Consider the following 26,900-nt stretch of genomic DNA (forward strand, 5'->3'; position numbering starts at 1 on the left):
GCTGAAGTCTGAATGTAAAAATAGGAAGAATAATAGAAAGCAGCAAGCAAAAAACTGGCTCTTTATTGAAAAATCTATCGGGAATGCAAGTCGCCTTTTAGAAGCTAAGACCTTGATATGCAGCCTAATGTTTTCTACAATTGACATCTACTTTTTCAGATTCAGAATGAGGGCTTGAAAAAAAATATTTATTTATTTTTTAAAAAAAGCTATACATACAGAATATGTATAATCAATACTACGGGGCAGCAGTACACTTACAGTCTGAATACTCCATAAAGCAGAGCAAGTTTCATTATTTACTCTCATCACTCTGCTGCCACCTAATGGACAAACATAAAACATACATCATACAAATACATTCAGTCACTTTCACATTTTGTTCATTTGCGGTATTATTCTTTTATTCTTTTATGATGTTGCTTTAAATTAAACCTGATTTCAATTAAATATTGTAATTGAAATATGGTTTAATTTCAATTTTTGATGCCTGCAAATATAACAGATGAAAATACAGTGCATGAAACAATGTTAAAATGGATGTTTTATTCTAAAATGTGAAGACTAAACAAACTACACCTCCAAAGCCAACAGTTTTGTTATTTTAGTGGTTTCCGTTAGATCTACAAGTTACTATCAGCAGAGAAATAGCTTATGATGCAGTTACTGTCTTTTCACTTTCAGAAACACACACCGCTGCTCACTGTGGCATGCTTTCAAGTGTATGTGAACTGGAATAGAGTGCATGAGGGGAGAGCTGATCCACCGTGCTCTGCTGAGGCTGAGGAGACACTATAAGTGGAACGCTGTGGATGACCACATTCTGGCTGCCCAGGCTGATGTTTGGCACCAGTAATGCACTTTCCTCACAGGGTAAGGCACTCTCCTCAACCGTCACAGTCTCTGCTGGCTTGGACATGTCCACGTCAGGCAGAGGTGCTGTGGTCACCAAAGCTGAGTTTCCTTCCGTAACCACTGTAATCTCTGTGCCACCTTCCTGGATCAAAGCATTGAGCCCCTCCAGCTCAGAGCAGGTGGTGATGAACGTCTGTGTGCTGCTGCTTGAGTCCTGAGCGGTTATAGCCGTTTGCATCAGGGCCTGGTGGAGCGGGTTGTTGGCATCGTCGGTGCTGAGTTGAGTCAGGAGGACAGTCTGGGGTTCAAGAGTGGCTTCTGTGGTTTGGGATGAACCGAGTGGTTGTACAGGCGCCAGCAGGTTGACCTGCTGGATCATGGAGTTAACTACCATGTCCTGGTTTTCTGGGCTAAGCAAGACCATGTTGCTCTTATTCTGGCCATCTCCAGCAGTCGAGAGCAAGGGGTTATCCTGGCCTAACGGGTGAGATACAATGATTTTAAGCTGTGCATTACTATAAGGAGGCATTGGGTTACACGGGATAGGAACTTCGAGCTCAGCGCTGGTTTGTGACATGGTAATGGGAACCAAGTTAACTGCTTCCGCTGGGGTAGAGAGCTGGAGTTGCAACACACTCTGAGTGTCCCGATGCTGCTTCTTGTGGCTCCGCAGGGAGTCCTCCCTCACAAACGAAGCATCACACGAGTCACAGCAAAAGGCTCGAGCTGCATCTAGTTTGGCTCGATACCGAGAGCTGACAGGCTTCGGAGAGTCAGTGCCTAAATTTTTCCCTCCACCTCTGCCTCCTTTCCCACCGCTGCCTTTTTCAAGCTTATCCGAGTGACACTTCTTCTTGTGAATGACGAGATTGCTGCGCTGCTTAGAGGCAAAGTTGCAGAAGTCACATTTGAAAGGGCGGTCTTCGGAGTGGATCCGCTCGTGGACCTTGAGCGCCCCCTTGCTGGAGCAGGAGTAAGTGCACTTGGAACACTGAATGGGCTGAGTGGGTTGGTGTTCTCTCAAGTGTTGTCGCAGAGCAGTCTTGTTGGCACACTTGAAATCACAGTGCATGCACTGAAAGGAGTTCTCCGTACCATGTTTGATCTGAATGTGCGATTTCAGGTTTCCTTTCATGGCGCAGCGGTACTCACAAAAGTCACATTTGTAAGGTTTTTCGCCAGAGTGAATCCGGATGTGCCTCTTCAGGTCTGAGTTTATTTTGAACTTTGCATCACATTGTTGGCACTGAAAAGGTGCATCCCCTTAGAAAATAAATACATAAACAAAATAAAACCAGTTTTAATACCAGTCTCTAAGCTACAACTGTCACACAGCTGCTGACAATTTTGGATGTTTTGGCTACCTACCCTACCTGTGTGCGAGCGGAGATGCACGGTAAGTTGGCTGGAGTTGCGGCTGGCGTAAGGACAGATCTGGCATTTGAATGGCCGTTCATCATAGTGGATACGCAGGTGCTTCTTCAGGCTGCTGCTGTCTGCTGCTGCATAAGGACAGTGTTTACATTTGTGTGGCTTCTCACCTGTGTGCGAGCGGCTGTGCATGTTCAGCTTGTCCCGCCGACTGAAGCGCTTGTGGCACAATTCACATTCAAATGGCTTCTCACCTGGATGGTAGACAGAAAAACAACTGGGGTTAAAACTTACTCGAAAGGGGGTTTTGCAGCTGAAGAACATATTTTGAAAGCATTAGCGTACCGGTGTGAGTTTTAAGATGTCGCTCCATGTCTTTTTGGCCATACTGTGTCTTGAAAGTGCAACCTGTAGATTGTAAAAAAGCCCCAAACATTTTCTTAAATTGTGTGCAGCCTCTGCATTTGTAAAAAGTCCAATCAACACTGTACTAAATACATACAGTGCTGTGAAAAAGTTCCCGATTTCTTTCTTTTTTTGCCCATTTGTCACTCTGTTGATGCCTTTGTACAGCACTTTTAGAAAGTGCTCTGTAAGTAACGATGACTCGGGCTGGCACTTTGTATGTTTTAGGACATCAAACAAATTTCCTGAGGAAATACAAAATGCAGTTTTTAAATGACAACTTCATTTCTTAAGGGGTAAAAAGACATCTACACCTACCTGAGTCTATGTCAAAAAGTAATTGCCCATGAATTTGTGGGGGTGCGCTTATAAAACTCTATTATGGCTGTTTTTACTTGTGTAATGTTGTACGTTTTAGTTCTACTTTATTGCCTCTCTTTTCAATTTTTTGCTGATGTACAGCATTTTGTGTCAGCGGTGGCTGTTTTATAGCACTTTCCAAAGCTGGAATGGAATTTTGAACTTGCCAATGAGTTTTTTGGATTATTGTCCTGCTGCATAAGCCAAACTGATTTTGTAGTAGAGCAGAATTCATGGTTCTTTGAATTATAACTAGTCATCCAGGTCCTGGAGCAGCAAAGCAGCCCAAGACCATCACAATACCACCATGTTTGACTGTTGGTATGATGTCGTTTATGAAATGCTGTGACAGGATGCAAACCTGCCAAAAAGTTAAATTTTTGTCTCGTCAGTCCACACAATATTTCCCAAAATCATGGAGATGTTCAAGATATTCTTGGTAAATATAAGACGGGTCTTTGCGTTCTTCTTGGTCAGCAGTGGTTTTCACCTCACGTCTCCCGTGGATGCAATTTTTGCACAGTCTCCTTATTATTGTTGAATAATGATCACTAGCTTTAACTGAGGCAAGTGAGGCTTAGAGTTCCTTAGATGCTGTTCTGGATTCTTTTGTGACCTCCTGGATGCTCCTTCGATGCACTCTTGGGTGTAATTTTGTTATTTATGGATTACTTTGCTTGATTATCTTTTCACATAGGGTAGCTTTGGATAGCTTTTTATTCTTAATAAATTAAATTAGCATTTAAAAACTGTATTTTGTATATACTTGGGTTGTCTTTGTATTTTACTTAATAAAGTTTGTTTGATGATATGGAACAGGAAAGGGAAGGAGGCAAATACTTTTTTACAGCACTGGAAATATTAATGATATGGGGCTTGAGTGGCAGGAAGTGCAGTTCTTCCTGTTAGAGATTGAAGATCTGCGTTCATCAGCAGCAAGAGGCACCGACCTGAGAAACAGCAGCTGTGTCTCTTTGAAGTCAGGGCAGGTTTTAGTTTTTTGGAAGGTGTCTTTGGGGCTTTGGTCATCTTTTTGACACCTCTCACAACACAGGTCTGGTAGGTCTCCTCAAAAACAAACTCAGTGCTGGAGTCTGAAAGTAATTTGACAGGCAAAGTCAAGTTTTCATTCAAATTATGGACAACAAAAGCAGAAACAGGAGTATGTTACCTGTGAGAGTGGATGTGGCAGTAGTGGTTGGGGTGTCAGGGATGGACAGGAAACATTCATTTTGCTTATGGGCGAGAAAGACCTTATAATTATTGTACTGCTTTTTGCAGGAGCCACAGATGTGGATATCTGGGCTCACCTCCACCACCACAGAATGACCTGCAGCCACTTCGGATTGCAGAGAACACAAAACAGGAAATAATGACTTCATAGGACGTTGCATAATGTACATATGTGAAAGTGATTACAAGATGGCTACAATAATTTGGAGCTAAATCGTGATATCATAGATTTGTCTTCCAGTTATGAATTTTAGCAACTGTTTTGTTTTACCTTCAGCGGTGTATGCAGCCATTTTCGAGGTGGTTTTGCTGGAGATCAGCTCATTTTCTGTGTCCTCGCGGTGTCCATTGTAGTTTTAAAACATGCCGAACGGGTCAAAAAGTAGCCAATGAAACATCACTATCTATTTCCAACTGCGAAATCTACCACGGTTTGCATATCAATAGAACTCGCACTTTACTTCTCTGCCGACTCCATGTTTTACGACATTCTACGTTGGGTTTGCGGCAACCGCACAAGGCTTTGCTGGTGTCGTCATATGCTGCTTTGAAAAACGTGGGAAAATCAAACTACAAAGTCTGATCACCCAAATCAACTTATAAGTCAATAAATCATACTATTAATAAAGCTATCTGACTGACTGTTTGACTATCCTGTTTAGAATAAACAAATCTATTTACACTGTGTTAATTCTTTTGCAAACCGGAATTTCAAAAGCTGAAATTGCGTATTTATGAGCACTTGAACGCAACATCATTGTGTGGTTGGTCCCCCCGGCCCATTCGAGGTCTTCAGGTTATGATGCTGAACAAAACTAAATCTGATTTCAAAATTTAAAATTCTTTAAAAACAAGAAGTATATTATATAAAGGTTTAACGAGTAGCTGCATTAGTTGACTTGGAGAGGATAGTAGCTATTAGCTTACCTCTTTGTTCCCAGAAAGCCACCAAAACGGTTAGTACTTATTGGAAATTTCACAAAGAGAGGCAACGATGGCTTTTACATGTATGTTGAAACTATTTGTTGGGCCATATAAATGTCAAATTCTAACTTACGTCGGCACAGAAATCAGCAGTTAGCTTTATTGTTTACTCTAGGCAGCAGAATATTGCCTTAACACTTGCTGTGGTGCCTGCAGCGACTTAATAGAGTATTTCTCGTGTGCAAGGTAAGCTTTCAAATGGTAGGCTACTTAAATATACATGCTCTACCATTTTCAAGTAAGGGCAATTTACTTGGTTGTTGGTGTGAGTGAATGAGAATGCCTCTTTTTTTTTTTATGCCAGAGCAGTTGTGCTAGTGTGAATAAGCCATGAAAGTGACTGACATACAGCTCCATTTTCAGTGGCAGGTCCTTAACTGCCTGATTGCCACTGTGAAGCTCAGGAATTTCCTTACGCTGACTTTCCTGCATGGCAAAGGCATAGGACTGATTCCTTCCCTGCTGAAACAGCAAATCCTTGAGACAGACAGGAGACACACACATATATTTAAGTACACTAGACACACGAACACACACACTTAGACTTGCAAGGCCTTTCATAGCCTACCCACATGAATGTGACTAGTTGATTATCACCCTATTTGACTTATAATTTGTCACGTATAATCCATAAATGTTCAGTTAGTGATATGGTAAATCCATTGATGATATTATTAACAAAGTACTGTTTTCTTGGCAGTTTGAAATTTGATGACACAGCTCAGGAGACATGAAGACATGAAAATGAGCTAATTAAATAAATAATTGCATCTGACCAAAGAGTGTGCAAATTGCATGCACATAAATCCCCCCCCTCTCGCAAATTCAGTATACTTAAATGTACATCAAAAGACCACATTTACATGTGACACCCAAATGACTTAGTGGTGGTGTAATAAAAAAAAAGACTTATGTCCCTCCCGCCCTTCTCACAGCAGTGAAGAACTGGCCAAAATGCTCCCTACTTTGATCTAGAACTGTAAATCTGCTTTTTTCACTTTTCACACTTGATTCTTAGGATTTTTCCATTTAATGATTTGAAATATCAGAAAGTAACAAAAAGTGCTCATCACAGTTTTTCCCAGTTTATATGTTTCGGTGTCTGCTCAAAATAATTTAAGATCCAGAGATATTAAATTTCAGTGATATGAAAAAGAAAAACATGTAACAAGTTGAAACCAATGGAAATTTGTTGTTTTACACCCCCCAAAAAACCCAAAACAAAAGAAAAAAAATCCATAAACTTTGAATTATCTAATTGTTGTCATTGTTTTCACTTGAACTAATCAATCACTTCACTATTTGATTAATTTCCAATAGCTCCTGGTTGAGCACACTGCATAGTCTTGATTGTGTTTTCCCTAGGCTTCCATCTCTTGTTAGAAAACAATAAAAGCACTTTCAGTTTTTGCATTCAGAAACAAACTATCATTTGTAGACATGCCCCTTTCCCATTCATTGAGACACCCGTGTATTTGGTGAGTGATGTAATGTCCCTCTTTTCCCCAATGAGACAAGGGCAACAATAGGGGGGAGTGCCTCTGTCACATTATTTTCCCCCACCGAGGCACGCCAGCTGCTTACAGTTGCTTAATGGCTACGCGCTGTCACAAGGCATCACAGCCCACTGCCACACAGGAGCGGCAGATGCTTTAATTGCACAATGACTTGTAGGTTGTCAACAGCAATTATACCAGGCTTCCACCTGAGGGCACCCAAAGAACACCGTCGACTCACTTCACAGACATAAACCTCAAAAGCCGACTGCTGCACGCAAACCCGATCTCCGAATCTCGCTTGCGTCCAGACAAGAGCCGCCAATGGATTCCAAGTCTCCTCTAAGCTTAATGGTTTACCCATGTTCTGCAAGGATAAGGGCAGCATTGTCAGACAGAAGACTCAGGACCCCAAAATCATATTTAGACATAAAATATTTACCCAGCTTTGTCACCTTAGGGCCCACTGCCCACCGTGCTGCGGCAGGTTGTGGTGTGCAGAGTTTGAGTAATTTTGCTCATTATTAATTCATGCAATTTTTTTTTTTTCAGGGGAAGCTCATTTGCTGCCGCCAGTCCTAAGATTATCATCATTAAGAGGAGGCAAATAAATTGGTGAGTTCAGAGCTGTGCTGCAACCTGCTTCAACCCGCATTTGTTCTTATATGTTAATGATTTGTTATTTGTACAGTTCCAAGAAAATAACTGCGTAATGTGTTTAGATTTGTTGTCCGTTCTATTTCTAGACAGTCCTGAACTCGGGAAACCAAAACACACACGGCGACCTTTGGTTTGTGTCGTGTCAAATTGAATGGCTAAAAGATGTCCCATGTCCCGTGTTTGTTTTGAGCCATAAGACAAATTATACACACATGTATGAATTCCTTTGGTCAACAGCTGCCATCTCAGCATCAGATAAAACAGAGCCAAAGTCTGGGAACCATCAGATGCCTCCGACACTCCCACTTTATCATATGAAAAAAAAAAAGAGACTGTACACAAGCATGCACACAAACACACACATTTGCACACGCAAGCAAGTGCAGCCGTGCTACACACAAAAGGCGCACATGCTCACACGCAAATCAGTGCTATGCTCTTTGTATCTGCCAAGTGATGCAGATGATAGGGCTGCATATGAGTGCAGGCAAACCAGAGAGGAGAGGGTACATGTGGCTTCATAGACAATAGCAGGCCATAGCCCTGGGAGTAGTGTGTGCAATCCCAAGGAACATGCTGGGATATAAATTAAGACAAAAATGTAACCCCCCCCCCCTTTTAAAAAAAATGTAGTTTAGAATTCTCCATATTGTCAAGCATTAAGATCTAGCGTAGAAGCATGCATTTATGCAAATGTTGCCATAGTAGCAAATAAATAATTAGGTTTCTTTTCTCCATCTTAAAAGTGCACGTCTCTCAAAATAGATGATATTTTTGTCATCTGTTCTGTCATGTTTATCAGTGCAGTCTGCTTTGGAAAAGAAGGTTCTGTAGGTTGTGTTTCACTTTAGTGTCAGCAGGGGGTGTCCAAAAGCAGTCCAGAGAAAGAGACCCCTGTGCTTGTTTGAAGCAGCTTACAAGGCACTGCTCCAGTTTGTAGTAGCTGACATTTTGGAACCAGTGGGTCAGCAAAATGGAGAAACCATGGAGATGTATCAAAACCAGTGAGACTTTTGATCACGGGATTGTTGTGTGTAATTTATTATGGGCCTTTGGTTATTCTTTATCGCGAGTCCTAATTATTTTCGGTGGGAAGTGACCGTTACTGTGAGCGCGCGAGTAGTTTTCAGGTGTTGCTTTCTTCTTCCAAGTAGAGCAGAGGAGGAAATGAGGCCATGGGCCGAATATTTCAGGTTTAGGCCGATCTATGGAGCTAAATCTAAACAAAAGGCATGTGCATGCTGTGTGTGCGCGTGTGTCCGTGTGTGATATGTGAATATGAGTTCGCGCGCATACATTTTTTTTTGTGTGAAATTGTCAATGATGTCACAATGGAAGAGAGAATCTTGATAGTTAGACAGATAACAATGAGGGTGGCTTATTCATGCCCTCCACACACACATACGCACGTGCACACACACACCTATAGACACACACACAGCATCATCATCGTCACAGAGGGAGCAAGGCTCATAATTGGACAGAGGTGTCTGTAGATAATGAAGCCAGACCTCACACCTGCCAAACCTTGGGGATTTCTCTTGACTGGCCACTTAAATCTTCCTCACTCTGTGGGTCTGGAGGGCAAGAGAGTGAGTAAGGAACTAATGGAAAAAAAGCATGCGCTACAGGGAGGATCCCTGTCAGCACGAATGTAGTGCGGACCCCCCACCCCCCACCCCGGCTAACGCAGCCCCCACAGCTCGTTCCATACAGCACCCACCTCACTTCACTTCACTGTAAATCCTCTGGTGTCAAGGATTTCAGACGGAAATGGGGAAATGCTGCACCAGCTATTTTGTTTCAAACTCTCAAAACACTCGCTTCTCCCAAGTTGTCTTTGGTGACAGCGTTGTGTGCGGGAAGCGTATTGTGCCAGCTTTTAGCGGGGTGTCATTCGAGGTGCTGAAAGGGAAATCAGATAGACGCTTCAACGGAGAAATACTTCTATATAGAAAGTTTACCTGACAGTCATCAGTGACGGTGTGACACTATATCACTGGTAGCAAAAAGCTACACCAATTAGGGATCGAGTTTACTCTGGCAAAATCTTAACAATTTATGGGCAACAAAATGGGATTTCACTCCGTCTTTCTTCATGACTCGATCCGTAAATGAGGGTTGGAAATCATTGTCATTCAGTATACAGATTAGGCACGGATATAAAAGCAGTGGAGAGAATTCTGCTTATATGTTATTCTTTTGTTTTTGTGTTCCATAAAAACACAGACAGCAACAAGACACCAGGGGGTTATCACTCTTTGTTAGCTTGTCATGAAGTCAGCCATGCCAGTTTTAACATATGAGCTTGTGTCTGCTGTCAAAGGGTTGTAGTGGTAAATGGTGAGAATCAATAACTTTGTAGTGCTAACAGACACAAATAGAGACTGGTAGCTTTGCTTGTTTAGCCGTATCCAGATGGCCTGAGTATATTTGTCATATTTTATTCTTTATTCTGCAGATATTGGATAAAAAGGATAAACATGCACCTGTCAAACTCTGCTGTTTCATGGAAGTTGTTTTGTGCTTCTTATGCTACCCGACGCCAAGTCATGCATTAATGCTTTGACTTTAGGGCTGGAACAAGGTTACAGAGGGAGCTTCAATCATTTTTCTCTGTTTTCAGGAGGAATTTTCATACAGAGACAGTAGCGGTTCTCCTGATGGAGAATTGCATGTGCATCTAAATAGACAACAGCAGTACATGGAAAGAAACAGGATAATGTTCACAGCAGGATAATGTGCACCATTTGATTGGGTGCAATGAATGAATGAAATCATCACCTTTTGAATGAGGCTTTTATTCGGAATGAAAGGGGTCAGAAAACTTCTCTTATCTTGGATACTTTCGGGTCATTTTTCCAATGTCCAGGGCAAGTTGGAAGGTAAGTGAGCCCAGGTGGCTTTCCTGGACGGTGATACCCAGGAGGGAAATCTTGTAATCAACGACAACAAAACCAAGCTTCCACGGTGATGGATAGTCTTGCATGTCCACCTAGTGTCTGCGCTCGGAGTGCTCAGCATACGTGGGCGATAGCTCACCTCATCCTCCCGTGTGATAGATGGATATGGATAGACAAAAAGCTGTGTGAGTGCAGCCAGTTTTGGGAAATTCGCTGTAACCGTAGACCCCGAGTCATCATCGTCCCATCTTTTACCAGCTTTAGACACTTTAAGTCGTCGGGCAACATTCGCTAATGTGGATCTTCTTTCCAAATTGCGATGATAAGCAACGCTGAAATGTGCCCTGAAATGAAATCACATGGAAACCGAAAGCTTATCAAGATGAAACTGTGCAATAATACAAGAATTATCCATCACCATCCATCATGTATTTGTTTGCAGGAAACAGATTACATGGATCTTAATTGAAATATTATTTTACCTTCATTTGAATTATTTATGCGTTTGCTGACTAGATTCATACCTCAGAGAAAAACATGAACACATTATGTGATGCAAGAATGTGAGTGTGTATTTGTGAGTATTTCTCATATATTATTCAAAGTGTAGAGTCAGAATATGGTCTTACGTAGCCATATGAAGGATATCAAAGGGCCCATCTTTGATACAATTTATTTGAGATCCACTGGCCAGAGCCGAGCTGTCCATTGGCCTTACATTGCTAATGAGATCGGGGGTAAAATTGAGAGTGGTGGGCTGGCTGTCATCCGCTAGGTGATGGTTTTAAGACTAAGCAGTGATACTTCATTAATTAACCTTCACATTCTATGTAGATCTGCTCATCAAGATGCAGTTAATTAAAGAAAGGTCATTCCAAGGGCTGCTGGGAAGCGGCATTATTACAATGGAGGGATGGCACTGCTTTGAGCGAGATAACACGGGGGAGGGGGCAGGGAGGAGGCGATCACCCAGTCATCACTGAAATGGCAGAGCGGCTAGCCAAAGCCAGTTTCTGAACTCCTGATGTGGACCGCCATGGTTCAAGAAAAAGGAAAAATGTATTTTTTAGTTGTTTGTGTTTTTATTTCTTAGTTTCCCTCCTCTTTTTATATAGAAATACACTGTTGAAAGGCTCTAATGGAGAAAGCCTCCCTAAAATATTCATTACACTCAATCGACAGCATCTATCTTTTAGCATCTCACTATAGTTTTTCTGCTGTCTTTTTGCAGCCCTGTTTCTTTCCTGCCAATTCCTCGGATGAATTTTACTTACTCTGACCTTGCTTGGTGTTCAGAAAAAAAAATGCCATCTTGAAATAAATAAAAGGCCAGGAGCTCAGCGACATATAAAATAGTTATGTGTCATCTGTAAGTGAAATCCACTTCAGGTTAGTGACTTATTCATTTCAATTTCCTGCTGTCTGTCTATACAAATATATATATATATATATATATCTTTGTCACTGTCTACTAAAGCATAGCTCAAAATATGTAGTCTTGTTTCAGAAAGTGGATCAAATAGGTACTGTGTTTTGTTCTAAAAGTCACTGGTATATGTCAATATGCCTCTGAGGCTTTTATCAGTCACAAAGTGATTGTTTTTGTGCCGGCCTACATGCCAACCTAAGGACAGCAGCAGTTGGAGCGTACTATGAAATAACGCGTCTATACAATTGCCTCTTGGCCAATTGCACAAGTGAGATCAGACTTAGTGTTACAAATGGCTTTCTGTAATGTTTTTGCCAAGTTTTATTTTTTGATAATGGCAACCCCCCTCCCCTCAGCGCTGTCTTGTTTGGAACCTTGGTGTCAGTTTTTCAAAATGTTGCTCTGCTGCAAAATTGCAGCGAGACATCGGCACCTCCCCTGTGTCCACTCAGTCCTCCTGTAGTCATCCCTGAGTGTCTTTTGGCATTGCTTCCTATGGCAGGTGTAGAGACAAACGAGAAACAGTGCTCAAACCTGCACGCGCTTGCATTCAAGGATGTGTGTGTGTGTCTCTCTCTCTCTATATATATATATGTGTGTGTATGTGTGTGCGTGCGCGTGCATGTGTGTATATCCCTCCTACTCTGCAACGATACAGTAACTGCTGACCCCGGACACAGTGCCATTATGGCAGACGAGCAGGGCTCCCCTGGCAGCGGCTGGAGCGGCTGGTTGCTAGGTGGAGAGACATTACCGCGGGCCTCTGCAATAATTTATCCTAAGAGCGCGGCGAGCCGTCATGTAGCCCCTGACAGAGAGCTGCAGTACTTTATCTGCCTGCCTGTAAATCAGCCATGTGTGGGTGCAGACGGCAACATTGTTTGATCTCTTTCAGACACTCTAATAATCTGCTCCCCTCTGATTGATACCTTCACACAACAAAGCACATTACACCAGCACACCACAGCAGCCATCAGCGTGTGTGTGTATGTGTGAGTGTGTATGTGCATGCACCAACGTCTAGCTGTATGAAAAGTGTTCACGCTTGTGTGTGTGCGTCTTTCTGGTGGTCATCAGTATTGCCAGTGGCCAAGGGAGGGAGGAAAGGGGATGAATTAGTCTTCTGCAGAAACAGAGAGTCATTTGGAGTCTCTAAACCAATGACAGGGTAAAGGGTTCACAAAACGATCACTGGATAAAAGGAGGGGCAGGAAGGGAGAGGAAGTGCCACAAAACTAAAAACAAAATGCAGCAAAGAGGATAGCAGAAACAGTTATTCTTCTATTAAATGGTGGCCGCTTTCACAAGTGCTGTTTTTTAAGGAGTGGCGCCTGTTGTTGATGTAGATACATGCAATCAGACGCAGCTTATGTATGAAAATATTTAATTAAGGATTTTATAATTGCAGACTCTACCATGTATTTTCTTGCAAGGAAAAAAAATATATTTGGATGAAAAATGTTGCCTTCTTTGGTTTTCAATACAGCAAACATGTTTGAAAATGAATGTTTGGTCTAGGCTTTAACAAACATAGAACTACACAGTTGAATGCTCGGATTTTTTCCCTTAAAATGCTGATATCTTTTCATGCCATCCATGGCCTTCTTTCAGCTCAAAGTGAATTGCATCCTTTCCAAATTGCCTTCCAACTCCTTGCTTGATATGGCTCATATACAAAGGAGAGCAATGTCCCGTCCAACAATACCCATACCATTTGTGCTGCTCAGCTTCAGAATGTCATTGGTTTGAGTGTGACAATAAAACATAACTCCACCTTTTCTGTGGGTTGCATTGGAACATAGCTTCCAATTATTCAGCCCCAAATTCAATAGCAATTTTCTGCTCAATGAAATAGTGGTTTCAATCTCTAGAGTAATGTCACTTTAGAGAGATTTTCAAAATGGCATGTCTGTGAGTGAATAGATGGACGCGGGAGGATTCATTTTGCTTGAGGAAATGATACTTGTCTGCTGAAGCTTGTCATTTATTGATGAAGAGAATTCCTCCTCACATACTATAGAATCTACAGTATATGTACAGACGTAGTGTGTTTTTTTTTAGTTTTTAGTAAGTGTTTCTAAAAAGGATAAAAGATGCCAGCCAGATGCATAACGTTACGGTTGTGTTTGGTCAGATGGAGCCCATTTTGCTTCACTGCAGCATTAAAAGTAGCACTGAACAATAAAAAAATGCAATTATAAGTGTGTTTGTGTGTAATGTATCAGTAGCCCATCCAGGGCCCCATAATGAATGCAATGCAACGTGCGATCACTGAGCCGTGCGTATGCCCCGCTCAATGCATCTCTGAAAATAAACAGAGCAATGGAAATGGTTCTCATTAGTGTTGTTTTCATATTAAGTCCCTCAGACAAGGTTGACAAACCCAGCTCCCTGTGCCAGGCTCCTCGGGGACCATCGCTTCAATACAGCTAGGGCAAACAACACCAGCCGATACCAACACCATTACCACCTCCTATAGTTACTTATCCTCCCCTCCCTCCCTGCGGAGTGCTCTGTCTACACAGACCAGAGGAAAATGCATTAAGATCTTCCAGCAGCATAGAGAAAGAGTCCTGCTTTCATTTATCACTATTGCTATTGGCCCTAAAAGGGACAAATGTCTGTTCTCCATCTCTGAGCAATTGGAATTGGAGAAATGTGTGCTGTGTGTGTGAGATGGAAGCTATTTTGTGCTCCAGAGACGATCCACTGCGAGGCTGTTTAGCAGGAAGGGAACAGGTGTGCTGAGCTTCTGGCTTCCACCATGTGTTCCAGTTGTTTCATCTGCACCTGTTTCCCTGAGTCCTGTATATGATGATCAAAACACTTTATTAACCATAAAGTGCTCTCGCTCATATGCCACAATGTCACTGCCTGTATCAGGCACATATCATTAGAAATAATTAAGTCGTGCGGCGCGTATTATTGTGTCAAAAGTTACATTAACAAGGACAACATGTCCAACCTAAACTTGAATATGCTACTTTTGCAGATTAATAAATAATGATTTAAACTACAGTAGAAATAGCTCGTGCAAGAATATAGTCGGCAGCAGCAGTAAGGAGACACAGGCTCCATGGCATTTTAATCTGTTTATATTAAAGTACGGCTTTCTAAACATAACAGTGGCATTGCCATAAAGAACCTAAAGAAGTTGTGCTGTGTCGGTTACACTTATTTCTCAAATACATGAAAGCATTGTTTCATCTATTCCAGAAATATGTGGCTCCATGTAACAAGTTTGATTGTAATTGTGATCAAAGCCATGCTGAGATGTGATATTTGCAGCAGATAAACAAATTTAAAAATCTAAAATTTGTCTAATAACATAAAAAAGAAGTGTGAAACTTGTGATGCTGACTTGTGATGATCTTGACACACTCATGATTTTACCAGAGAAGTTATTTGTTCAAGGCAGACAAAATGAAATGAAGTGAAAATATGCCATCACTGTTTAACTTTAGGTGCCTTGAGATTATTATTGTTGTGAACTGGCTCCATATGTACATAAAATCCAATCAGTCATGTTCTACATACATAAAGTTAGAAAGATACAAGCTAAATCTGGATTTATGTTTTGTGTAATTTGGCAGCCATTTGTATGTCGGTAGGAAAGAACTACAAAATTAAACAGGTGCATAGCTGCAACTTTGAAGTCAGCCGATGAGTACACTATGTATGCTGAATGTGTAGTGGAACACTACCCCAAAACATGTTCTCACTTAACCATTAAAATGTGAAAAAAAAACTTCTTATAAAGGACTGAAAGTGTTTTTCCTCCAAAATTGGTTAATATCTTCATTGTGTTTTTTAATTAGAAGATGATGAAAAATGCCAACTTTATAGGGCAAAAATGACACATGTGGACTTGTTGAGTTCAACCAAAAATAAAGAACATAATGGTTATCACTTTACTTTCATGTAACATAATCAAAAGCTTGAACTGTGACACCTATGACTGTTTTTAGGTTGTACAGATATGTGTCTTTCTTGAATGCCTGAAGATAATCTTTTCCAACCTTGCTAAAATTATCACTCAAACTCAAGCATGAACTCAAATCTCAGGGTCACTGATATCTCATCATAGTAGCATTCTTGTAAAGTCACAGGAAAAAAACAGTTTTGCAAAAACATTAACTTCGACTGAACGATGAACTGGTTGGAATTTGGTGTTCGAAGGTCAAGATCACCTTGACAAAATGTGTTTTTGGCTATAACTCAGTAATCTTCTAACAGTAGTGGTACCATTTTACCAAATAACTCACCAAATATTATAATAAATAATAAATAATGATGTTTGGTGGTTTAAAAATGTATTTAAAAATTTGATATCCTGACATATCAGCTATTTTTTCCCTGACATTTTTTATTTATAATTACTTATTTGCTATTTATTTATTTATTTATTTGTTTTGACTCTTCTCAGATTGGCTGAGTATTTGTAGCGTTTTAAACACCTGTTGTCAACAGGGATGCTACAGAGTGCCCACTGGTGGACAAAGCATGTAACATCCACACTTATAACATGATTGAAGGGTGTTTCTCCTGTCTCCCCTGTACTTTAACATTTTAATATATTGGTAGTTATAAATGCTGATACTGATAGATCAGCAAATGGCTAATATTCACCGGTAATACTGGCCTGCCAATAAATCAGTCGGCTCTACATTTTACACACATGGGATGACATTTTACACTCAAAATGTTAAAGGTCAATTCACCGTTACGTCAGAATATTCTGCAAGAATACTCATTCATAACCATTACTTATTAAAAGAAGGAAAGGTTGTGAATTTATTTCACATTTGATCATATACTGAATTAATATCAATAACCTCAGGTGCCACCTTGGTGATTTTGGCTTTACTGTGTTGCTCTATTAAAGATGTGTGTGAAGCATCCATGTTTTAGAATTTGTAGCATCCTTGCATCAACATTCACTTTTGTTGCATTGTTTACTGTCATGGCTTCAACTTTGGGCTCTGTCAGAATCAGCTTAATTGGCCAGTGATGAATATACTTAACACATTTCTTGACTACATATGAGCCTTAGCCCTGTGAGCTTAGAAAAGCATACAGAAAAGGGTGAAAAATGCTAATTTATTGGTCCAGGACGCGAGGAGGCAATTCTAATTTATTTGAAAATAAATTAATTCTTGCTGTTTTGATTTCTGTTGATCAACTAATCTGCTAATTGAGTAATTGTTTTGGTTCTGTAGTTAATCTTCTGTAGTTTTTCCAAAAATGGTACTGACCAGTCTTGTGAGCTGAGCTCAACTTGATAATACACTGTATTGAAGGAATCTATCTAACTAATCTAACTAATCTATCTAATCTATCTATCTATAAAATAAAAAATTATGTTAATTAACCTAATACAACTGTCTGGTTATTGCCACATAAACCTTGGAATCCTCAAGCTGGTTTTTGCAGTTCAGTTTATGCTGCTTTTAACAAAACTGGTTAATCTTTTTGGTTTGTGTTTAATTTTTTGAGGAAATTCACTGGACACCGTGTCTTAACTTGAAGTATATGACTGTTTGTAAAAGCACAGGTGTTACCTATAACAAAGCGATGGCTCTGTTCTGTTCAAGTGTTCCAGTGAGCCATGACAGATTATCAGTGAGGCGGTGTGCACGATACAAGGAGCCTGAAACTAAAGTAGCTAAATGGAATTCAGACATCATTAATTTTGGTATTTATAACCATGCTTGTCCTACACTAGCACGTTACAGGAGACAATCTAAAACAGGAGAAAATCAAAATGATACTTAAACCTTAGTTGCTCATCTTCACAGACAATTATATGAATTGCTTTTAAGCACACTGATATGAGAGCGATCTTTAAAAATGCATCTTGCCTGTGTGTCTAACATAGTCGCATCCTCCCACCTAGCACGGAGAAGTTACTCGGCCCACCTGAGCAGTGATTTGGCAGGACACATCACACTGCTGCAGGCTACTGTAAATATCACCTTTCTTGTTATCTCCAAGACCTGCTTTTCCAGTAAATAGGGGAACATGTAATTCAATATACTGTCGGCCCCTGTGCTTTCAGAGGACATCTAGGTGACATGACTTAGTGGCCCCGGAATGAACATAAAGATTAATAAGTAATGGCCACATAAAGATGATATTTGCACTCAGATATCGCCTTTTTTTAGATTAATGCTTTTGATCACAGGGAAAGTGGTAATACAAAACGAGCAGACGGCAGAAGGTATGACATCTCAACACAGTCTGGTACATTAGGATTCTGGAGTACTTTTCATGCTTGGCCCAAACAAAACTTTTTCCCCCCCTTTTATTATTCCCAGTGCTTCTGCTGCTCTTGCATGATATTTTTGACAACGCACAATTGTGAATTATCAAAGATACCTCATGCTTTGATATGTGAGACAGGCAGTGATAACTCAAACTAGCTTGCATGCTACAATTTATTGACAATAACGATAATATTGAACCGCATGTCCCACACTCTAAAATGAAATGGTATTTGGCTGTCCTCTGTAATACTGTTGTCGGTCCCCCTGGTATTTTGTAATTTGTTGCAGTGTTTGTGTTCTCTTTCACACTTTAATATCACAGTATTGCTTCAATTTAAGCTCCAAGATAAAGTTCTATTTCATTTTGTGGGATTAACTTACTGTGTAGCACACGTCTCAAGGTATTTGTTGTGTTTTGTTTTATCTATGAATTATTTAGGAGCAGCCCTTTACAGGTCCCCGGAAGGTGCTCCTGGTGTGGATGCAGGGCTGTAGAGCAGGGATCACAATGACAGTTTCAGGTAGAGGAGTCTATTAATAGTTTACCTCTCAGCCAAAGCATTTCATCATTTTTGGTGTCTGTGGGCTTCCTGCTTAAAAAGAGGGTGAAGTTATGCATCTCAATCTACCCCTTCATCTTTCATGTTGTTGAGGATTATAAATAAAAGGACAGACTTTGACCTGGGCTATTAGTTACCCGGGATCCTGTGGCTAGATGGTACTTTGTCTTCTGTCAGATTCTGGTGTTTTTCCTTCAGAAGGCAACAGGATTGCAATCAGAGTCTTTGGGAATACCACATGAGATATGATGCCTGCTACCTAGAAGTGAAAAGGAGGAAGACGGATCAACAAAAGACAAAACAAAACCAATCAGTCAAAATCAGCCAAAAGGGAGCAGCAGAACAGAAGAAGGTGGAGAATTTGACAGTAGGTCAAGCTATGGGTCAGTGTGAAGTACCACTCTGTTGATTGCTGTTTTTCCCCTTGTGTAACTCTCTTGTTTTGACCACACAAACTGCCCCAATGTCCCCAGAGATGTGCCCCTCTGACAGAGCGATGAAGAAAACAGAAACCTCTTGCTCTCTCACCTTCCCCGTGGTCCAATAGAAAGGCCCAACATATGCCAAAGCAGCCTGTCAGTGCTGCTTGTTGTTGGACAGACCTTTGATCTTGAACAAATAGAGAGAAGAGTCTCAGAGCACCTGCCTTGGGGCATGAAGAAATATGGGCACCACAAAGGGTCAAATTCTAGAAGAAGGCAGTAAAATTAAAACCTTTATTGCCATCTTTATGGCCTCATTCCCTATGGCAATTACATTATCTATGGAAAATGACAGAGCTTTGTTCCCATTATCAGTGAAATCTCTGGCAAGGAGTGTCTGATGTGCTGAAAATGAAAGTGATGTATGTCAGTCTGAATATATCACAGCGAGTGTGGACTTGCCACGCTACAGTATGTCAAGGTGGTTGTATTCAGCAGTTTAACGTGCTGAAATTTGATTACAATTTGCAAGTAAACACAAGTGCTCAGACATGCAACTAATCAATAAATAATAAAAAAAAACTTTTTTAAGCTCAGAGTGTTTCTGTCAAATCTAGATTGACAGCCCTCACTTGGAATTAATGATTTTGCTTTTCTGCGACCACTCAGACGCTAACCACCCGAAACCCCACACATTGACTTTTCTCCACAGATTGCAACTCATCCATTTTTTAATTGTGTTCATTTTTACCTGGGTCCCACTGGACTCGGTGCAGCGGTGGTCGTTGTCATCCGTCTGCTCTGACAGGAAGGGAGAGGGAGAGAGTGGCGCCACACCACTTTCCACCCCAAGCTGATGTGTCAGGCTTATCACACAGCCGAGCGATCCTGAGGTGACATCCTCCACTGAATCAGTGACATTTCACGGACGGTGCAAATCTATCCATCTTTGTCAAGCATCCGCCTCGATTTTAGCATTCCCAGAGTTAGCATATTGATCACTGAGAAACGCATGAGTGAGGACTTCTTGTTTTCTGCTCCTTAAAATGGGCATTGTGAGTCCACGGGACTCTTCTGTCAAAGTCTACTGCAGTGGGCCTTAATCTGCCCTCCTCAAAGTTGCATAAAAGATGCAGGGCTTTTGTCATTCAGGACCAAGAGACACACCAAAGACTTTCTTTAGTTTATATCAAAAACTTTGGTGGAGTGAAGTTTCTACAAAACGAACTCTTTCAGTATAGTGTTCTTTTCATTAGTTTAGTTTAGTTGGTTTACTCTCATTAGTGTTCAGTTTCTTTTTTCCTATTTAGATTTAACAACTACAAAAGAACTCAAAATACGGTAAAGGTAAACATCATCTTTCCAGTGTAGAGCCATGTGGCCCTTTCTCATGATCTTCTATATTCCACAAAAATCCAGACCATCATGTTGTCCTCAAGGACTACCAAAGCAGACATTGTGGTCATGTAAATCTTGTGTAGCCGAACAACAAATACAGACTGTTACAATTTTATTTTTTTTGTTCTTAGCTGTGTATGATAAGATTGGATATCCCTAATATGGAAAACAGCCCTGACTTAGAACACAGAAGTCCCACACACCTTTGGTTCAAACCTTCTGTTTGCAAAAGGTACCCAATGTCCTATAGGCAGGGGGAAAGGACTTAAAACAGCTTGTTTCAGGTAGCAGACAAAGGAGGGCCTGCAAAAAGCCCTAGTTTAGCTAGAATAAAGAGTAGCTAATGTGGAAATGAGAATAATATGTCTTCTTTAATTATAGTACAAACAGCTGACCAGGAAATCAATTGGGGAGGCTATAGCTCAGGAGGTAGATCAGGCCATTTACTAATCACAAAGTTCCCTGGCTTCTGCTTACATGCCAAATGTCGTCGGGGAAGCTACTAAAGTTGCTCTCTGATCCATCCATTGGTGTGTGAATGTTAGATAGAAAGCCCTTAAGCATAGGTCAAAAAGTGCTTGTATGAATTTGTGAAGCATGTTTTAGAAAGTGTAAAAAGCACTGTATAAGAAACAGTTTGTTTAACATAAAATAACATTTAATAACTTGCCAAAATGCCGTTGAAGTTTAGACACATTTGTGTTTGATAAACCGACTGCTTATGCTTCCCCGAGCCGCTTTAGATTACAGCTTTGCTTTTGTAATTTAAATTGCTGTGATGCATTTTGAAACAAACAGGAAGGAGCCCAGTTTATAATGGTCAATATCCTAACCACCTGGGCCCAGCAGTGTGTAAACCGTAGCAGCTTCTGTTATTTGTGTTGGGGAGCGGGTGGGGGTATGGGGTTGGGGTGGGGGTGCAATGTAATAATTGATTAATAATGCAAAGCTTTAGGGAAAACTATAACCCCTAAAATGAGGGCGATGATTGTGCTTGTGCCGAAGCAAATCAACAGCGACAGAATAGCACCAGGGATTACAACATCTGCAGTCTGCGGTGTCGAGGTTAACTTGTCCTGTGATTACAAAACGCATTTACCGGGACCAGGTGTTACATTGACACTGTTGCGAGCATGTATGTGCAAAGGATGGTGCAAACCGAAGCACGCGCACGCACGCACGCACACACACACGACGCACTCACACACACACAATGTGAAGCACCCAATCATACAAAGAGGGTAAGAGAGCAGAAAGGAGAGAATGGCTGCTTTCCTAACTATATGCTTTTGGCTGCTCTGCCTGTGAGACCCGTGTGAAAACATGAATGAGCAGCCTGCAAATCGATAGGGACAAGAGATCTAGTGTCTAGCAAATCCAGTGCAGACTGACATGTTCTCCATGTAATCTCCTGCATTGTGCTACGAGGGGAAAGATTATCCTTCTCTGACTGGCTGGTAAAAGGTTGCTTTGCTGTAGTTCATGACTGTGTGAAGGGAGGGAGCATATGCCTCTCTGTAAACGATGCTGGCTCCCCCTCCTCCTCTGTCAGAGGCTGGATTATGTCCAACATTATCCACCACCACCCCCCCAGCACACACACCCGACTCTGCAATAAAGGGCTTTCTCTCTCCTCTTCTCCTTTCAAAAATCATCGGATTTATGACAGTGGATTTCGGAAAAGTTCTTCGCCAATTTTGATGCCTGCTAAGTACCCCGCCAGGATTAGAAGAGGCCTCTTGATGTGTGCACTCCACGGTGTTGAGCAATGCATTGTGGTCAGGGTGATCAACTGAGGAAAAAGGGGAGTAGTACATTGTGCATAATGATAAGGCTCGTTGTACACATCAAGTGCTAAAAGCAGAGAGTGAGAAAAGGCCTGTGTTTGTTTAGAATCAATAGAATACACTATCACATTTAATTTGTCTTGTGCTGCCTTTTCTACCTCTTTGCGTTGCGTTCATAAACAGCAGATTGGAGGAGACGGTTAGCTCCACTGTAGCAGTGCCATTATGGCAGATGCAAGGGAAACAGAATAGGAGCTGCTTGAATGAAATGACCGCTTACACTGACAGTAAATTGAAACTTAACACTGCAGCACAATTTACAAAGGCATAATAAAAGGCAGTGACTATCTCGGGATAGACTTATAAAAATGCAGTATACATGTTGTAAATTGTAATGAAATACAGGAATGACTTTCCTCTGATCTAGAAATAAACAGGAAAAAGTTGTGCGATATCTGATGCAAGATTTATTGTGCCACGCTTATATTGGCATATGTGTGTGTGTGTGCTCTTCAAGTCTAGACACAGGAGGCAGACAGTCACCTTCACAGCCAGCTATCCCTCCCACCGGTAGGCCTGCGTGTCTCTCTGTGATGATGCTGGGTGGCCTGTATGTGCAGCTGTATATTCCGACTCACTGAAGCGGTTTTGACTGTCTGCCTGCGATATGACTGACAGACGGTCTGGCTTTGGGCAGGTGTGAGACGAGGAAGAGCCAGCTTAGACTCAGTTAATAAAGCTTCAACCAGTTCCTCAGTCTGCCCTTGGAGATCGCTTACATCAAAGCACCAATCAAAAACTGGTGCAGATATAATTTGTCATCAGGGATTTCCTGGTGGAGAATTATAGAGAAGATACAGGCCGATCAATACTATGGATTTTCACTGCAGTGGCTGATTGTCCAATTGCCGTGAAACATGTACCGAGATAAAAGGGCACGCCTGCCATTTTGTAACAGACTGCCGAGTCAGCATAGGGCTTGTCAGATACTTATAGGCTGCTGTGATAGAAAATTATCATGCTGCAGTGTCCAAGTACTATTTAACACATTTTCTCTCCATGGGACGTGATTCATCTCAGATTTCCTCTTTCTCTGCTTTTGAGGGGGCATCACTCTGCGTCATTGTCAAGTGGGGCTCTGGCCACACATGGATGGTGCTTAAAAAGGAGCAGACACACACGGATGCCAGTGCAATGCAATCCCTCCGCGGGAAGATGTCAACTAGAATTAAGAAAGACGTTGGAGGAATATGTTAAATCCCTGGAACACTCCACAACACTGACCACTTAAATCACTTAATACTGACTTCAAATAATTCCTAATCATTTCAGATTAACTTCCCAAAAACATTTGAACATGAACATTTTGAAGAGGCTATCTTTTTGGAAGACTTGTTGAACACGCTGGCATTCACCTCCAGTCACACCACACAAAAAACTACCTGTAGGCATATATTAAGCCTCTGCTCTCAACAAAGTTGAGCCTTTGTACCATCTGCCTGAAAAGCCTCATTCAGGCCTGGAGACCGGTTGGCAACAAGTACTTGCTAGGAAGGTATATTCCCCAAGTGGTTGGCAAGTGTTTGCTGAAAGCTCTTGGCTTTTGCTAATTGCAGTTGGTTTTAAAGGGTGTGGTGCACCAAAAACCTTCTTGCCATATTATTGGTTACCAACAGCATGGTTGCCGGTAGTTTGCATGGGAAATGTGAACTTGTCTGCACTCGCCAACTATTTACCAAGCAGTAGCGAAACTTTAAAAAGTGCAGCAGAATCTAAATACAGGGAATGTTGGCCTTCAACTTAGAGGTTTCCATGCCTTACCACTACATGTTTCAGAAGGACAAGGTGAATGGTCTTTGTTTGACTGCCAGTAACCTCCAGCAACTGCTCACCAACCACTGGTCTTCAGGCCTTTGATGGACTGCCAGTCATAACTAGGTGTTGCCCCCCCCCCTCCAAAAGGCAGGAGACTGTCATAGTAATCAAACTTCATTTTCCTCTCTCCTATTAACTGAAAGATGTAACCATTTTATGCTTTATAACATAAATTGATAAAGCACATGCAGTTGCATTGATGTGTCTATTTTCCTTTGATGGGGTGGTGTCAGTGCTGATCACAGACTGTGTATAAAAGATTGGTGTAATCATCATGATGTCATATATTGGTTTTGTGCTCTACATTTTGAAGGCTAAATGTTAGTGTTTGCACTGCTGATGTGTTGATTCTTTGCAGCCGGAAGTTACCATATTTGGACGAGTAGATGACGTTATTAAGGATAGCAAACTTGGTTGGCATTTATAATCACTGTGGAGGGGAAGCAAAATATATGCCAATTAAAAACTGAAGTACTAAAGTTTTACTTATCAGAAATACCTAATTTCCACTTGGATTGAAAGCATTCTGGTTCTAAAGATTCAAATTCTAAAGCACAGACTTCTTGAATGCTCAGTACCGCACAGTAAGCCACAGTATTTCAGGATAACTGCAACCAAATAAACCAATAAAAGCACAAACAGCACAAACAAGGTCAAGATGTCCAGTGAATGGAATTTGTAGAGGTGACACTTGGCAGCCAGCAGCTGCCTACGTGGGCACAACTGTCAATCAAAACAGCCTTGCCCCTAGCTTTAAGCCTCATCAATAATTATATGGAAGAGTCGAACAGTTATCGTGAAGGGTGGAAATGATTCATACAGGTCCAATCTAATTTTTGTATTCTCCTGTAAAAATTATTGTTTAAAAACATTGAAACTGGTGATTGACTTGCTGTGAAGCAAGCCTCATGTGGCCAATAGAGGAATTGCAGTTTATGGCACCACTGCGTTGATTTAATTTTTTTAGCCCCTGCGGTTGCAGGTGGGCGCTAGAGTGTAGCTGGTTATGTGTCATGAAGCAGAAGCTGGGGTTACTTCTATGGGAAGAAAACCCATAGAACCCCTTATACAGCCACCAGCATTAGTGGTTCCAACTTTGTAATTTTAGATTAGACACTGGCACCACTTTGGTGGAAAAAATATTTGCTCTCAATTTTAATTAAAGAAGAGTAATATCCAAAAGCATTATGCATACCAGTACCTATTCATTAGTATGTTTTGAACAAATTCTGTGTCTGACAGATTTGTTATAGTGATTATACTTTGGCTCTGTGTTCTTAATCCTGATCTGGTCTGAAGCTGATCCTAAAAGCTGATAGACCAAACTCAAATTACAGCCATGTGGGGTGACGTAGATGAGTGAATAGTGTCATGCCAGGTTTGTGCAAGTAGACTCAACCAGGCAAGCAGTGAGCTCAGCAAAGTCTCATTTGTCTTCTTCAGGAATGAGTAGACAACCACAAGCAAGCACATAAAGGCTGTTTTTTCTGGGTAATCTTCACCCCACAGTGACTTTCTTTAGCCACACTTAATGGCTCTGCGTATGGAAATGTCACTTGGCTGTTGGTTAACTGGTTTACCACACTGTTGAAGACTTAAATATCTTAGCTGTGTTTCATCTGGGATGCAGATCCCTTTCTGTGTCCTGCTCATGATGAATTGTAATAAATATAGCAATCCCTTAACTTTACATCTGGTGTAATCATCAGGTCAAATGTCATCGCTTTGGTTTATGATGTTCCCAACACCCGAAGCTTTAGATCTAATTAGAAAATGTTAGCATGCTACAACAGTAAATGAAGATGTGAACATGGTCGCATTATTTATCTCAAGGCACTGCAGTCCCTACAGTCTCAGAGCTACTTGTAAAGGCTGTATACTCTTAATTGGCTTTTAAAAAAAAAAAAAATTATATGTAAGGGAAAGTTTTCAGATTAGTTGCTAGATAGGCTAAAAGTACAGGCTGAAAGATAATTAACAAGTTAATGTTTCTTCTGCTTTTCTTTTCTTCCTTCTTTTTGGGGAAATTCTTGCCAGATGGACAATACCGTTGCACATGTCATGAAGGGAAAACAAGCACTTCAGAGTGGGTGGGCCTTGTACCATGGAGCACTGAATTGTGTCCAGAAATGTCTGTCTTTGTTGTATATGCAAAGGCAGTCTCCAGACTGAGGGCAGTGACTTATAGGGCTAGATGCCAGGCTGGGAAAATGAGCTACCGCAGCTCAGTGACAGAAGCGCTGACCCTCAACGCAGCCATCTTTTACTGTTTACGAATGTACTGTTGCTGTAATGACCTACTTTTAAAGCTACATTATAATTTAATGTATTAAGGGAGAGTTTGGTACATTCCTTTCAGGGGTGACTGAAGGCCACAAGAGTCCAAGGAGGTAAAATTCATCTGTCAAAATGAAAGAAATCGAATATTACAAGAGTTTTGGTTTGGTATACATCTCTTTAAGAAAAAAAAGTAAAATGCTAATTTGGAAATGTTTCAAACATGAAACATTTTTTTTTTCCAGTGGAATACTTAAAGAGCCTTTCCCTCCAAGAAAACTAAATGTTGTTGTTAACAAGCCGAATTCACACTATTTGTTTTGGATCTATGATATTGCCTAACTGAGCCGTACTGCTTCTTTTTAATGAATCCGAGTCTGTGCCACAAATGAATGAGACTTTTATTCTGAAACACTCTCTCCACGTAATCCTGCTTATGCCCCTTTTACTCTAAAACACACAGCGTAGCACTGAGTTACAAATGTTATTAGATCGCATTCACATATTTGTCTGTTTGGGGTAGATTGTGCTTCGATCCTAAAATCCTCACCACACCACCTGTTTTAGTGCAAATTGCACTGCCAAGAGCCTGAAAATTTTGCTGTTCATCTCAGCATGA

General features: G+C 41.1%; 2 protein-coding genes across 5 annotated transcripts in view; one reads left to right on the top strand and one right to left on the bottom strand.

Annotated features, from left to right (window-relative positions):
- Positions 1-167: 167 nt before the first annotated feature.
- zfp64 (zinc finger protein 64 homolog (mouse)) lies at positions 168-4,749 on the bottom strand. Of its 4 annotated transcripts, none has more exons than XM_013275536.3 (6): positions 4,496-4,749; positions 4,163-4,330; positions 3,942-4,085; positions 2,572-2,634; positions 2,397-2,480; positions 168-2,118 (listed from the first exon to the last, which is right to left on the bottom strand). In XM_013275536.3, exons 1-6 carry the CDS (start codon positions 4,515-4,517, stop codon positions 701-703), a joined length of 1,899 nt encoding a protein of 632 aa, XP_013130990.1. In that variant the 5' UTR covers positions 4,518-4,749; the 3' UTR covers positions 168-700. The 4 variants fall into 4 exon arrangements, with proteins under 4 accessions (XP_013130990.1, XP_013130995.1, XP_005448888.1 ...); XM_013275541.3 differs by having other exon boundaries at positions 2,229-2,480; positions 4,163-4,226; positions 4,496-4,748; XM_005448831.4 differs by having other exon boundaries at positions 2,229-2,480; positions 4,496-4,748.
- tshz2 (teashirt zinc finger homeobox 2) overlaps positions 741-26,900 on the top strand; it is a 107,307-nt gene continuing 81,147 nt past the window's right edge. Inside the window, exons 1-2 of the mRNA XM_005448379.3 lie at positions 741-873; positions 7,257-7,319. The gene's annotated coding sequence lies outside the window, so the exon portion shown is untranslated. The remainder of the gene's footprint in view (positions 874-7,256; positions 7,320-26,900) is intronic.

Source organism: Oreochromis niloticus, linkage group LG20 (genome assembly GCF_001858045.2).
Source record: "Oreochromis niloticus isolate F11D_XX linkage group LG20, O_niloticus_UMD_NMBU, whole genome shotgun sequence".
Lineage (NCBI taxonomy): Eukaryota > Metazoa > Chordata > Actinopteri > Cichliformes > Cichlidae > Oreochromis > Oreochromis niloticus.

Coding starts and splice junctions, on each gene's coding strand:
- zfp64 (XM_005448831.4), bottom strand. CDS start 4,517: ATGGCTGCATACACCGCTGAAG. Junction 4,331..4,495: donor GGCTGCATACACCGCTGAAG/GTAAAACAAAAC, acceptor TGCAATCCGAAG/TGGCTGCAGGTCATTCTGTG. Junction 2,119..2,228: donor GCATCTCCGCTCGCACACAG/GTAGGGTAGGTA, acceptor TTATTTTCTAAG/GGGATGCACCTTTTCAGTGC.